Genomic DNA, 14150 nt, shown 5'->3' with positions numbered 1-14150 from the left:
GAGAGTTTTGTTAAAATGGAAGAAAATTTAAAAAATAGTTGAATTGATATTTCCTTCATTTTCTTATGTCTTTCTTATTTTGTTTTTATTTATTTGTTTGAAATAGTTTTTCACTATGTGGCTCAGTCTGGCCTCAAACTGCCTCAGCCTCTGGAGTTCCAGAATTATAGACCTGTACCTTGACACTTAGTTCATATTCTTCTTGATGCATGGGGAAAGTCGGATGAGTTTCTTTGTCTACACTGAGATGACACTGGTGCCACTCTTGAGATTTTACAGTTTTATGCAAGTGGTGAGTGGAAATGTGAATTGCTAACTTTGTCACTATTGTAGAAAACCGATGGAAGAACAAACGCACATTACAGCCAGTAAAGGGCTGGAATGTTTCCTCACTGAAAAGCATTCACATTTGCTCCCCAAATCTTGCAATGTCATAATTTTCTTTCTCACACACACGTTAGTAAACTAGTTAACTCCCTGGCCTTTTCTGCAGCTGGCTTGGCACTTGATTTAGTAAGGTCAGAGGCCCCACATTGTTTACAGTGCCTGTGTGGCAATTTTGATTTCACTTTACCTTATACTGAAGTTGAAAAATGCTGCTCTATTCTGGCTTTCAGAGTTGGACACTATCATCCTCACATGAATTCTCTACATTGCCCAATAAACAATAAATGCCCTTTCTTATCAAATCAGTACAGTGATAAATTTAGTCTATTTTTTTCTTGCTGAGATTGTGGAAATTTCTGGTCCTTGCTGATTAGTGGAGTTGCTCACTTGAAACAGCCAGAAGCTCATATTTTAAAAGTATATATTGTAAGCGGGATGTAGCAACTCACACCTTAACTTTTAACACTAAGGTATATTACCAATTTCACATGAAGTTCTCATGTTTCAATGACTATTCTTTTCTATACTTGGTTAACTCATAATCAACATTGAAATATATATATATATATATTCCAGAAAGTCATTGAAAGAAATTTTTACTTTGCATTCTTTCAGATTTTCAAGATTTTACATTGAATTCTTTACAATAGAGCCTATTATTTAACTTGATCACAAATTACCAAAATAATTTTGAGACTAGAAATTAAAACATGATTTGACTAAAATATCCTAAAATAACAAGTGCTTAGAAACATGGATCTTGCCTCTACTTAATGCTTATGGGTAATGAAGGTATAATATTTGCAATATGATTCTTAACTGTGCTAAGTTGTAGGCGTTAATTTTTGTCAGATTTTATTCATTAATTCTTCTGTTTTTAATTGTTCAGATTATTTAATATGCATAATACGATTGTTAACTGGTGAAACATACTGGAATTATAATTAAAATAATCTCTCTGAATTCTGTGTACCCAGCACGTGGTCCCAAAAGAGAGAGTGGGTCTCAAAGAAAGCGTCTTCTGTGAGGAAATAATCCAGAGTAAAAACAAACATCATATCACATGCAGCCACAATGCATTGGGAGTGTCTGTCATTATATCATCATGGGATCAATTCCCAGTGCTCCACAATGACAGCAGCACAGCATCTGAGCTGAGCAGAAAGCGTCATGGTATAATGTCTGCTTTTGCAGGAAGAAAGAAGCAACGCAAGTATGTGCAGTACCAGAAAATTCAATCTACAGAAATGCCCAAGGATGTAATTCTGGAACTATGATCTTGCCGTATTTCCTTCATCTCTCTATATTGTGGTAGTTATATCTGTCCACAGCCAGTGTTCTTTAAGTGGCTGTACATTTCAGGAGGATGTTTAGGGAGTATATGACTATTTATCTGCTGCTTATCTTTGAGGGGGGGTATACGCTCAACATCTTTGTATTTACTCAGCAAAAAAGGAAAGCAACAGGCTGTGCTACACCAAAATATTTTAAAGGCCTTTTAATAAGCTTCATCTATGAAGTCGTATTTGGCACAAAGAGAATCTAACTGGAAAAATAAAGATGTACCTTCTTATATTCATATGTTCAGAATAGTGCAGGGCTGAGAAAGATCTGGAGATTTTCTGCTGTTCTATACTGCAAAGTCTAAGTGAATATGGACCCTGGAGCTGATGAACTTTGTTCTCTTGTGTTCTTTTGACAAGCAGCCTCCTTGTATCCCCCTTTCCTTTTCTGAGCCATGGGAACATGATAATTAAGGAAAGAAGTAATGAAAGTACCCAGTAGACACAATGATTAGCACATAGTACAGCTCAAAAAGTGGCCCTAGTTGCTATTGTTTATAACACAGGATATGTATCTATCAGTATTAATAGGCAGTATTGGAATTATCTAGCTGTTCATAGAATGGCTCATTCAGTTTAGATTTTCTAATGGGCGGGTAGGAACTTCCACTTTCTGACCAATACTTCATATCCATCCTTCCTTCCTTCCTTCCTTCCTTCCTTCCTTCCTTCCTTCCTTCCTTCCTTCCTTCCTTCCTTCCTTCCACGAAGCTGATTATTTTACAATTTATGCACAGGTTTGACCAGGCAGCTATTTCTGTATGATAAAACATCAATAAAGTATCACAAACAAAATCAAAAAAATACATTGTCTATGGTTTGTTTATGGACATAAACAATTTTGTAGATGTTGATAATACAGAACCTAGTCAGTATTGTAAAAAATCTTTTGAAAATGGATGGAAAATTGTATATTAAATTGTTGAAAATTATCAATGGAATACAAAATGATAGTGCTATTTGGTCTTAGGTTTCTCATCATTTTCTGAAGCAGAAGCATTACAGTGTTGACATGGCTGTATTTCTACCTTCCACATTCACTAGAAAGGAAGTGCTTGAAAATTCAGCCATGCAATTGTATGTATTAAGGAAGATAGTAGTTAAAGTTACTAAGAAATACTCATTTACAAGATCCCTAACTATGGCCAGTGAATAGTGAAAATATTTACAATGTGCTTTGGCTTGAGCAAAACATGACTAATGAGCTCATAGACTATTCCAGACCAGCCTATCTATCTGAGAAACTGCTGCATATCCCCAAATATCATCATTGAATTGATGTTTAAAAAGTACAAAATTGTTTGCCAGTGATTTGCAGCGGATTTGGAACAGAATTGGACATGTTTTCTTTCCCCACGACCTACTCTTTTCCTTCCTCTTTTTTTTTCTTTTTGCAATACTAAGCATTGAAAGTAGAAACTTGCTTATAGTAAGCAAGGGTTCTACCACTGAGCTATATACACTAAGCCCAAGGAGTTTTATTTCCTGATTGCATTTTTGCAGCACTGCCAAAAAGTGCAGCTAGCTAACTGCAATCTAGTAGACTTAGCAGACATCAGAGCCTGTGGTGCTCGAAAGGAAGGAGAAAAAATGTGCAGGGAGATGTGGTAGGCTGGGGAAGGTAGGTAGGGCTTAGTGAAAGGACACCATATGGTAATCAGACCACTTTGTGTTATTAAACTTCAGATAGCCAGACAAATCCCTAGACTCTATAGGTTTATACCTGATTTTAATTGGGAACTACAAGGTTGATCCTGAATATTGTGGGAGCAAGAACAAATAGAGGGAAGAAACAAGTACAGTCAGGCATTGGTTCAAATGTTCTTCTGCACATAACCCTGATCTCAAGTACCATGGGACAATTACAAATAACTCTTTGAGAGGAAATTATTATAAAGTGATTAATGAGGGTACATTGATATTACATTTATGGAAGGTTGCATGCCTCCATCAAGAAGGTAATTTTGAAAATCTGTTAGCAGTTAGCTGGATTTAATGACATTATTATATTAACCACTGTGATCTCAGATATGTCCATACTTTTTAAAATAGTGCATTGGGAGCTCTAGAGAAATGAGAATATGCCTATGGGGAAGTATCAAGCAGAGGGATATCAGCAGAAGACAAGAGTAAGAACTGCTCTTCCCAGTCCTGAAAGCCTTGGCTCGACATCTTTTCTGTAGAAAACACTCAGGTATTTGCAAGAAAAGGCTACCAATGAGATTTATGAAATTTCTAATTTGCTGGCATCAAATTATTAAACTGTGGGTTCCATAGCCTTCCTTATTCTCCTTAGTTATCTTAATTTCCCTCCATTTATTACCATTGCCAAGACATAGAGCAAAAGTTTCTCAAGTGAATTCTTGAGACAAAGGCAATTAAGGGTGAAATAAAAACCATGGGAAGATTTTTGATGAAAGAACAATGTCTGTGTTGGTGTAGAAATGAGAGAAACCTGGAGTTTGGTACACTGGAGTAAAGGAGAATCTAATAATGGCTGTGCATTACCCACTTAGCTTCTTCTGCATCTCTGTGTGTGTGTGTGTGTGTGAGCATGCACGCACTGCATGAATGTGTGGGCTGCATAAACGTGGTCATGCAGAAGCTAGAGTAGGACATCAAACTTTTTATTTTCTGCCATACAGCCTTGAGACAGGATTTCTCACTGAACTGGAAGTTTGCTGTTTTGGTTTGACCAGCTGCCTGGCCAGCAAGCTCTTGAGCTTCTGTTATCTCTATCTCTGATGCTGGGGATACAGGCACACACAGTCATGTTCAGTTTTTTTTTTTTGTTTTTTTTTTTTTTTTTTTTTTTGGTTTTTCAAGACAGGGTTTCTCTGTGGCTTTGGAGCCTGTCCTGGAACTAGCTTTTGTAGACCAGGCTGGTCTCGAACTCACAGAGATCCGCCTGCCTCTGCCTTTTTTTTTTATGTGGGTGTTGGGGATACAACCTCAGATTAATGCTCATGTTTGAAGAGCAAGCACTCTTATCTCTTATGCCATCTCCCCAGCTGGCATGTTTTAGAGGCATTCAATCACAAAGATTGATGGTCATGTTTCCTTAATCCAACATTTATCTGGGACAGGCAAGTGTTCTTGGAAACTGGGAGATGGAGGGGCTTCTCATGTGGAGCCTGTTGTTGTTTTATAAACACAAAACCAACCAGGCCATCTCATTACAATAAAGTGTCTCAGTTCTCTGAGATTAGAAACAGAGTGTGTGAGGATGATAGTGGGAATATGGTGCAAACGGGAGGACAAGGAAATCCAATTCTGGCTCTTGTGATAATAAGAATAAAGATTAGTTTCAGGTATGATACCCTGGGAACTCTGGCTCATTTTGTTTCTCAAACAAAAATATATTAAAACAAAAAGTTCATGTGCTCTGTCATGAACAAGGAGAGAAAAAAATCACTCACTAAAATTTCCCTTTCTTTCAGAGAGATTAGGTTTAGGAATTGAACCAATCTGACAACTTTATATGAAGGATGCAATTTCCGACCTGTGTGTGGTGAGACTCTTAGAGAATGACAGTGACTTCATCATGGACCTCGGGCTTTCGGTCAGCACCCTGCATCTGCCTTGACCTATGTATCCTTTTTCCATTTCTTTGGTCATTTTCTGATTTGACATTCTTCCTGAATATTTTATAAATAAGATGATTACTCACAGTGTCAAAATGCAGTTAAGAAAGTGCTGTGTCTCTCTATTACAGATGATGACTAGAGTCACTTCATAGGTAGATAGCTTTGCTACAGCCACTGGGGAGTCTGTTGGCCCTGGGTTACAAGAAGCCCAGAGGTAATGAGTAATGAGTTGGCTTTAGGGGTGTGATGTGATGTCTACCATGAAGGTAGACTTATTTCGTAGTATGTTTCCATTAGAATGTTCTCTCAATAGTGAAAGCATGAACACTTTATTTTCAAAAAAAATATTAAAACAAAAATCAACAAATATTTTATCGACTTATGTTGCCTGTAAGAGACTGGTATCTGGAAATCAAAGTTATTGCTATGTATTGATCTTTATTTTGACTTTGTAGTTCCTCTTTATTACCTCATAAATGTTATTAAAAATTGTCCTTTTGAGGCCGCTCCTGAACCTGTGTACCTCCCTGCTAAATCCAGCTAAACCCTCCTCTTTGTGTTTACTGACGCTTTGTGAAGGCTTGGGTATCACATTCCTTGAAACACTTTCTATTTTGGCTTTTTATAATGTAGATCCACCTGTATTTCCTGCATTACCAGTCTGGCTCTTCTTTTTCAGTATCCTTTGGTTATTGTTTTCTTGGGATCATGTCTTAAATCTTGATGTTCTAGATAGTAGCCTTCTTTTTCTCTGTTTATTCGCGTTTCTTATTTTCTTCATGCATTTTCTTTCATCTATGTTAATTCCTTCAGTTATAATCTATATGCTTGTCAGTTTCAAATGTTCACCTCAAGCCTAGATCTTTGAAAAGAAGTAATTAGGCGATGCACGAGTGTCTACATGTGGGTGGGTATACAAGCATGGGTGTTGGAACCCATGGAGATCAGAAGTGGGTTGTATATTCTGGAACTCAAGTTACAGGCAGTTTTGAGCAACTCTGTATAGGTATTGGAAACTGACTAAAGAATAGTATGCACTCTTCACTGCTGAACCATCTCTTCAGCTCTGTAACCCACATTCAATCTAGAAGTGATGCATCTATGGAATTTCCACTTGACCACCCCACAGGAATCTGTGACTCAGAATGTTCCCAAACCATCTCATTCATGCTACAAAACTTCTTCCTATTCTTCTCTTAGCAAGTTTACTTTACTTTTTGTACAAAAAAATAAATAAATAAAAACATGACAAATATCCACTTCTTTCTTCTTCCTTCCATATTTATTCAGTGATCAAGCCACATTAATATTGTTTGTTTGTATTGCTCCTGATCTCATCTTTATTCTCATTTTATAACTTTGGCTTTGAACTTTTATAGCTCGGATTTCTGAAGCCACACGTGGCTCTGTTTCCCACATATGTCTTGTTTTGCATTCATAGTTTAAATCAACAGTCCAGGGGTCTTCCAGAAGTGCAACTGTAATCACGCCATTCTTGTTTAAACATCCTTCAATGACTGTCCATTGCCTTTCTAATAAAATCCAACATGTTCTTCTTTTCTGGGCGTTTTGCTCACAGCTTCCTAGGCTGGACTGCTTAGAGGAGATGGACTGCAGCAGTAGTTGAATCACTAGCTATTTCATGCTTGGCTTCATTTTGCTGAGGCTGCCAATTAGTGATTTAGAGGTGAACTTTTACGTTATCTGCTGTAAAACGAGGTCTGTTTCAAAGAGCCCTTAAAGAGCCTAGTCTTATTGTTACTAAAACTCTATACTGACTAGAACCTGTGACCCACAGTGATGTGTCTGTGTATCCCATGGCCATCTTGTGATTCAGGAAGGTATGCTTTGGCTATTTATAATCTAGGCTAAAAGGAGACAGTGATGATATTTTAAGTGTAATATTTCAGATGGAGATGAGGGTTATTTTTGCTTCCATTTTTCTCTGCCTTATTGTTCTTCAGAGAGAAGTGAGTAGATTTTCTTGGTTGTACTGAAGGTTATAAAATGGTGTATGAGTGCCTACCCTGTTTTGATTTGGGGAGAGGAAAATAACAGCAGCAAGGTGTGATCAGACTAGCAGGGAAAATTTTTACCTCTGGTGATTCACAAATTACCCCGTCTGCTCGCCATTTTAAATAGAGGGATGGAACACGGAATGGAAAGAATATTAGAGTGGACATACTCAGGCACAAAAATTCTACTCATAAAAATAAAAAGGGATCAATAAAGAAAGACATAAATATCAAAGATCCACATAAGAGAAATGTAAATAAAGTAATGCAGACAGATTAGATGCAGAGAAAAAAGAAAAGGGATTTTTTTCTTGTGAAATATCCATATTTTTTTCCATGTTAGTAATTTATCTGTTCAGCTGATAAATAAAATAAGGTTTATACAGGGTCAGCGATGAGATAGTTACCAAGGGCAAACTCATTCCCTCTACCTGTTGTTCTTGCCTGTGGCCCAAAAGAAATTATGATTGTCAGGGGAAGAAAGACCAAAGTTATGCATCTTACACAAGAATGTCCTCCACCAGCGTGTGAAGGGCACTGGGATTGCGGATCAGTTTGTCAAGGAAGCCAACGATGTCAGTAAATTTTGGCCTGTGGTTTCTTTCTTTCTGCCAGCAATGGAGCATGAGCTGATGCAGAGACGGTGGGCAGCCCATCGGAGCTGGAAGTCTGTAACCTTCTTCAATGGACAAAATAACCTAAATGCAAACATACACAGATCACTCTCTTACTTTTGGTGACAAGAGGTGTGTTAAGCAATAGCATCTTTATATGCAAGCAGTGAAAACCAGAATACCAGTTTAAGCATGAAAACTACTTAAGATGCCACACAGGGCCCAAGCAAAGCTAAATATCTAAGTTCTGAACAGGAAGTGCTTGTAACTCAACAGCATCTGCTGCCCCTTCTGGGGAGAAAATGTGCTGTAAGCATGCACTGCTGGTGTACACATAGTTAAACTACATCTTCACAGTCTGACAAAACAGCTTCTGTGTACATTTGCTGGACTATCTGAAACCCTGATGCCAATATCAGAAAGGTAACGTGATAAGGATACATTCAGGGTGAACTGTATGTGACAGACAGACTTGTTTCTCGAATAATTTTTCATCCTACTTACAATAAAATCAGTGTATTTTTTTTATTATGTATATAATTTTCTCAGTGCTCTGCCTGAAGGCCAGAAGAGGGCACCAGATATCATTACAGATGGTTGTGACTTGTGGTTGCTGGGAATTGAACTCAGGACCTTTGGAAGAGCAAGCAGTGCTCTTAACTACTGAGCCATCTCTCCAGCACTAGTCAGTGTGTTATTCTCTCTTTGTTGTTTATTTTGGATCTCCTCATTGACTTTGGATTTTCCTTTATTCTGACACTAACCTGGCAGTGAAGTAGTTTTGCCATAAGCCCTAAGGTAGTTCATAGTATGAAATGCTAACAGTGGTGAACATCAAGGCCTAAAAACACAGGGGCATTCATCTGAGTGCCGTGTAGGTTGTCCTCTGGTGAGAGAGTGGTGATGACTAGATGTGTGTGGCCACTGTGTAGCTAGCAGTGCTGAGGGATTGAAATTTTGATCTGGATTAATTTTAGTTCACTTATTTTAAACTCCCACTTCCTGTCCAGCTCTAGATAAAGGAATCCATGTAAGAATTAAGAATTACAAGGAGATGACTGCCTGTTGGTTAGAATCTACATAAAGACTATGTCATGTAGGCCATTTCCTTGTTTAAGGTATTATCTGCCAGCTCCTACAATGAGGAATTTCCTTGAGATGGAATAAATTCAATTCTGAATTCATATAGATTAGCTTTTGAAGAACAGATCAAAGGTAATCATTTGAACCTTCATTCTTGCATCATCTATGGGGGAATAGTTTTTTAACCAATTTTAAAGCAGGGAAGCTGAGGATCAAACATATTTAAAACAGACATCAATCAAATCCACCCCTTACCAAGAACCAAAATATAAAACTCAATTTTAACCTTGCTTTGTTAAGAGTTCTGTTGCAGGACCATCTACATGTATTCTATAAAGTTTTTTTTTTTTACACTGACATCTCATTTTGATTTCTTCTTAAATTGACACATTTGACAGACTAAAATATTCTAAGTATATGTCAGATGCAATTTGTAAAATAGAAGCATTAATATCTTTTCAGGATCCTCTTAATTGCTAACTTTCAACTCTTTCAGTATCAAAGAATTTCTTATGATATTTTTGTGACCGTAATACTTTGCATGTGTGCATCCAATGTCCTGTGAATTGGTATGAGGAAGCCAGGTATTGACTTCAGCTATCTTCTTCTATCATTGCTTAACTTATGATTTTGAGGTGGGGTCTCTCACTGATTCTGGAGTTTGGCCAGATTAGCTGGCTCCTGAGTCCCTGCCATCTATGTTTTTCTCTCCCATCCCAGCACTGGGGGTGTGGATATGTTCTTGTCATACTCAACTTCATACATGATGCTGGAGTTCCAAACTCAGGTCCACACACTTGAGCAGCAGGCATTTTACTCATGGATATATTTCCCAGTCCCAGAATACTTTAATCCTTATGGATATTAATGTTTACTATCATTTTTATGTTACATTATTGAACATGATTGTTTCTCATCTTTCCTTTCTTTCCTTCTTTCCTTCTTCCTTCCTTCCTTCCTTCCTTCCTTCCTTCCTTCCTTCCTTCCTTCCTTCCTTCCTTCCTTCCTTCCTCCTTCCTCCTTCCTCCTTCCTTCCTTCTTTCCTTCCTTCCCGACTGCTTTTGGTACCAAATGGTCTTGAGATTAAGTCACTTTGTTGCATGTTTTAGTGAAATACAAATGCTTGAAATCAATCAAAACTACTGTGAATGGTTTCTGGAAGTAATTATAAGAGTAGGGCAGAATGATTTAGAGAACAATTTTGAGGTTGTGCCCTGGGAGCGTGAGAGCCAATTTGCTACAGTTATGTGAGGATAAATGCATAAAATAAGACATTGACAAGTGAGGTCATATTGGGAGGAAAAGTTTGCCTTTATTGAACACTTTCTATGTGCTTGGTCCTTATACTTTTTTTGTTTACTGCCTAAAATTATCCGGTATGGTGGTTACTATTATCACTACTTTTTAACATCATAAAAAGAGGCAGGGAGATTTGCCTAGATCCACATATTATTATGTGGCAGAATTAGGACCTGTATTTAATCCTCATGACTTCCAGATGTCTTCTCTGCTATTCCTTAGATACTGGTTTTGATTTTCATGATAGAATATTTTCCTCTTAAATTTTATACCATGAAGCAAACATTAATACTGCTTACTATGTTACCCTTTGTTGTTACACATGTTAATCTGACTTCAGTGTTTTTATCTGGGCCCTAAACTTAGTATTCTCAGTTAATTAAAAAAATTACTTTGTAGTCTATAAAATGTAATGTTTAACTGAGTCATTATTTCTGGATGTTTCTGAATTTCTTGTTTATTTGTTTTGATTTTTCTGACACAGGGTTTCTCTGTGTAACAGCTCTAGCTATCCTGGAGCTAACTTTGTAGAACAGGCTGGCCTCAAACTCACAGAGTTCCACCTACCTCTGCCTCCCAAGTGCTGGGATTAAAGGCATACAGCACTATTGCCCAGTTATGTTTCTGAGTCTTATACATACCTCTATTATTGCATCTATTACTTTTATTTTATTTCGTTTTCTATTGCTTTTTTCTCAGGCTATGTATACACAAATGCAGGAATTACACCTCTGGATTTTTCATTCTTTTCATTTAGAATAGTGTCAGATGTATTAGTAAATGCTAATGATATAAACAGAAATTACTGAAACACTTTTGATTTATCTTGATAGAGAAACATACTTTTTTTAAAATTTGGAATATCTAGCTATTTCAAATAAAGCATGATAGCATCTGAAGTCCTGAACAATGCAAAAGTAATTTACAAAAATGTCATTAACTGACACTACCCCAAATCTTATTGTTTGCTTAGACCATTCAGGTGACAGGAGACTTTCTCTTCCTTAAGAAAAACTTTATTATATTCATCGTTTGACTGTGATCTTCCTCTTGCCCCTCGAAAGACCTATATTTTCCCAATACTTTTCTAGACAACTCATGGGAATGGTTAACAATAAAGACTCAGACAGACCACTTGACATCTATCAGGGAGTGAACTCCCTCAGTGTTGATGCTTTTTCTCTAAGAGAAAAGAGGGTGGTATTGCTGTATAGAAATTTTGCCTTTATGTGTCCAGCAGAGTGTCAGTTCCTACATAGCTGTCTCTGGGGCAATCGGAGGATAGGAATCCCATAATTCTCCTTCTTGTTGACCTCTTGGTCTTTTAAGTTTTCTCTGTTCTTTAACACATCATCATATGAAATTTATTTTTAAATCCTGGCACAAGACAGTTGTTTAATGTGAACAGAATCCATCTTGTAGAACAAGAGCAACAACAGTACAACAATGGTGATGGTAGAAAAGCACCCAGCTAATTATCGAGAGCTCTTGAGTCCCATTTCCAAAATTCTAGTACCAATGAACAATGTGCGCTTGTTATTTTTGTCTTTGACTCAGACCTATGGAGGAGTTACAGTTCTTATCATCATTTTATAGCTAGGACACCTAATCACAGAAAAGAAGAGACTCACGTAAAGTTGCTCACACATCTAAAAACTCTAACTTCAAAAGCAGCCTGAAACTAGATGCACAAAAGTATATTCCTAATGGATATTTGATATTTTTCACCCAAACAGATATCACTTATCTATTATATATCACTTATATAATCACTTAAAGTATCCTCTTTGTAATTCTAGTATAAAAGGTGACACAGCATGATATATATCTGTGATTCAGAAGTGTGTAATCTAGCGAAGGGGACAAAGAGCTGCGAGTATGACAAATATCATCTAAAACAGAAGTCTGTGGGAGTACCAGTAGAACCTAGCCCAGCCTTAGGATGGTTGCTCGGGGGTGGTGAACATACAGGGTATGTGGAAGCTTGCAGGGCCAAGTGGGGACTCATAGCAAATGCTACTTATAGTAGGTTTGTGTGGATGGAAAAGTCTCAAAAAAATCTAAAACTGCATAAGAGATAAAACATTTATCTGTTGCATTATTAGTGCTTTTATATATTATAAACTTAAACTTTCATTTTCAACTAATTATGATATTTTAATTGATACATATTAATTGTACATGGTATTGGGTTTCATGAGGTCAAGTGCATATTAATGTATTTAATGTACTTTGAGAATATTACTCACATGATCCCTACCCTTCTTATCTGCCCCATACCCTCTCATTACTACCTTTTACTCTCCCTAGACAGTTTAACTTCTCCTTTCAAGTCATGTATGCATATGTGAATTTATACACACACACACGCAAATCTGGAATCCACAAATAAAAGGCAACATGCTATATCTGTCTTTCTGAGGCTGACTAATTTGATTAAGATAATTATCTCCAGTCATATCCATTTTTCTAAAATGGAGATCACCTTTTTCTTTATGGTTGAAAAATATACCACATTTTTTTATACACTCACCTGTTAATGGATACCTAGGTTTGGCTCCACACCTTAGCTACTGTAAATAGTGATGTGACAAATACTGATACATGCAAATTTAGACTTTCAACAAAGAAAACAGTTTTAGCAAGTGAATGATATTAGATCTTTGCTTTTTAAAAAAGTTCACTGTGGAAAGTCTAAAGGAGATTGGCAGTGGATGCGAGAGATAACAGTAACTCCTAAGTTTTGGGCTTGGTAAAGGACCCAGGAAGAAAAGTAATTTGTTGGGGACTTGAATGACAACGAATCTGGTGTGTTTGTACATGTGTATCTGTGTTATATGCGTATGAACTTGTTCATGTATGTGTATGCGCACATGCTTAGGGAGGCCAGGTCAATGTCATTATCTTTCTAAATTGATCTCCACCTTATTTTTGTGAGACATGGTCTCTCACTGAGCCTGGTGCTCACCAAATCAGTGAGACTTGCTGACCAGCTATTTCATGAGGTCTTCCTGTCTTGGCTTCCCTAGGACTGGGTTACAGATGTGTGTTGCCACATTTTGCTTCCTACCTAGGTGCTGGAGTTCTGAATTCAGACCTTCATGTTCATATGGAAAGTACTTTACTGACTGAGCCACATCTCTGGCCCATTTGTCCAGTTTTCATCAGCTCTTGGGTTTCAGATTTAACACACACACACACACACACACACACACACGCACACACACACACAATATTTGAGAACTTATTCTATGCCAAGTTATGAGCTGGGAACACAGTTTACCTCATTTAAAGATACACATGGACATTATACATGCTGTAGGTAAGAAAACTGAAGATAAACAATTTGGTAGGTAAGTCAGTATCACATCAAAAATAGACTTATGTCATCCTGACCTCACCTCTGACTCACAGAAGTAGAGGAGATATTCTCTTCTACGACTTGAGCCATTTCCTCAACTTATTTGCCAAGTTTAGCCCCTGAGTCCTCTTTGTTGTGCTCTTCTTGTGTGATCCCAGCTGTCATGGTACTTGTTTTTCAACGGCTTCCATGTCTGGAGCCCTAGGGCCATTTTCTCCCTGGATATCAATATTTATTACTTCTGTTGTACATCACTTCATCTTGGATCTCAGACTTCACCTCAGATCTGTTCAGTCTAGCCCTTTGCTTTGGTCATTAGGAAACAGCTGTAGTCTCTCAGCTGGTTTAAATGAACACCTCCAAATCTGCTAATCTCTTCCTAGTACTGTCATGCGTGGAGCCTTGTCAAGTCAAGCAATGGAGCTGCAATTTTCAGCTCCGTGACTTCCGAAAATTGTCTT

At 37.4% G+C, this 14150-nt stretch overlaps 1 protein-coding gene across 2 annotated transcripts in view; it reads right to left on the bottom strand.

Annotated features, from left to right (window-relative positions):
• The window catches only part of Epha6 (EPH receptor A6), an 879442-nt gene that overhangs the window by 18419 nt on the left and 846873 nt on the right, over nt 1–14150 (bottom strand). For both annotated transcript variants that reach the window (XM_057763562.1, XM_057763563.1), the window contains one exon: nt 7837–8030. In XM_057763562.1, the coding sequence (XP_057619545.1) occupies nt 7837–8030 (194 nt within the window). The remainder of the gene's footprint in view (nt 1–7836; nt 8031–14150) is intronic.

This window comes from Chionomys nivalis, chromosome 3 (genome assembly GCF_950005125.1).
Source record: "Chionomys nivalis chromosome 3, mChiNiv1.1, whole genome shotgun sequence".
Taxonomy (NCBI): domain Eukaryota; kingdom Metazoa; phylum Chordata; class Mammalia; order Rodentia; family Cricetidae; genus Chionomys; species Chionomys nivalis.
Note: the sequence above shows the minus strand (reverse complement) of the source record. Positions and strands in the feature narration are given on the sequence as shown.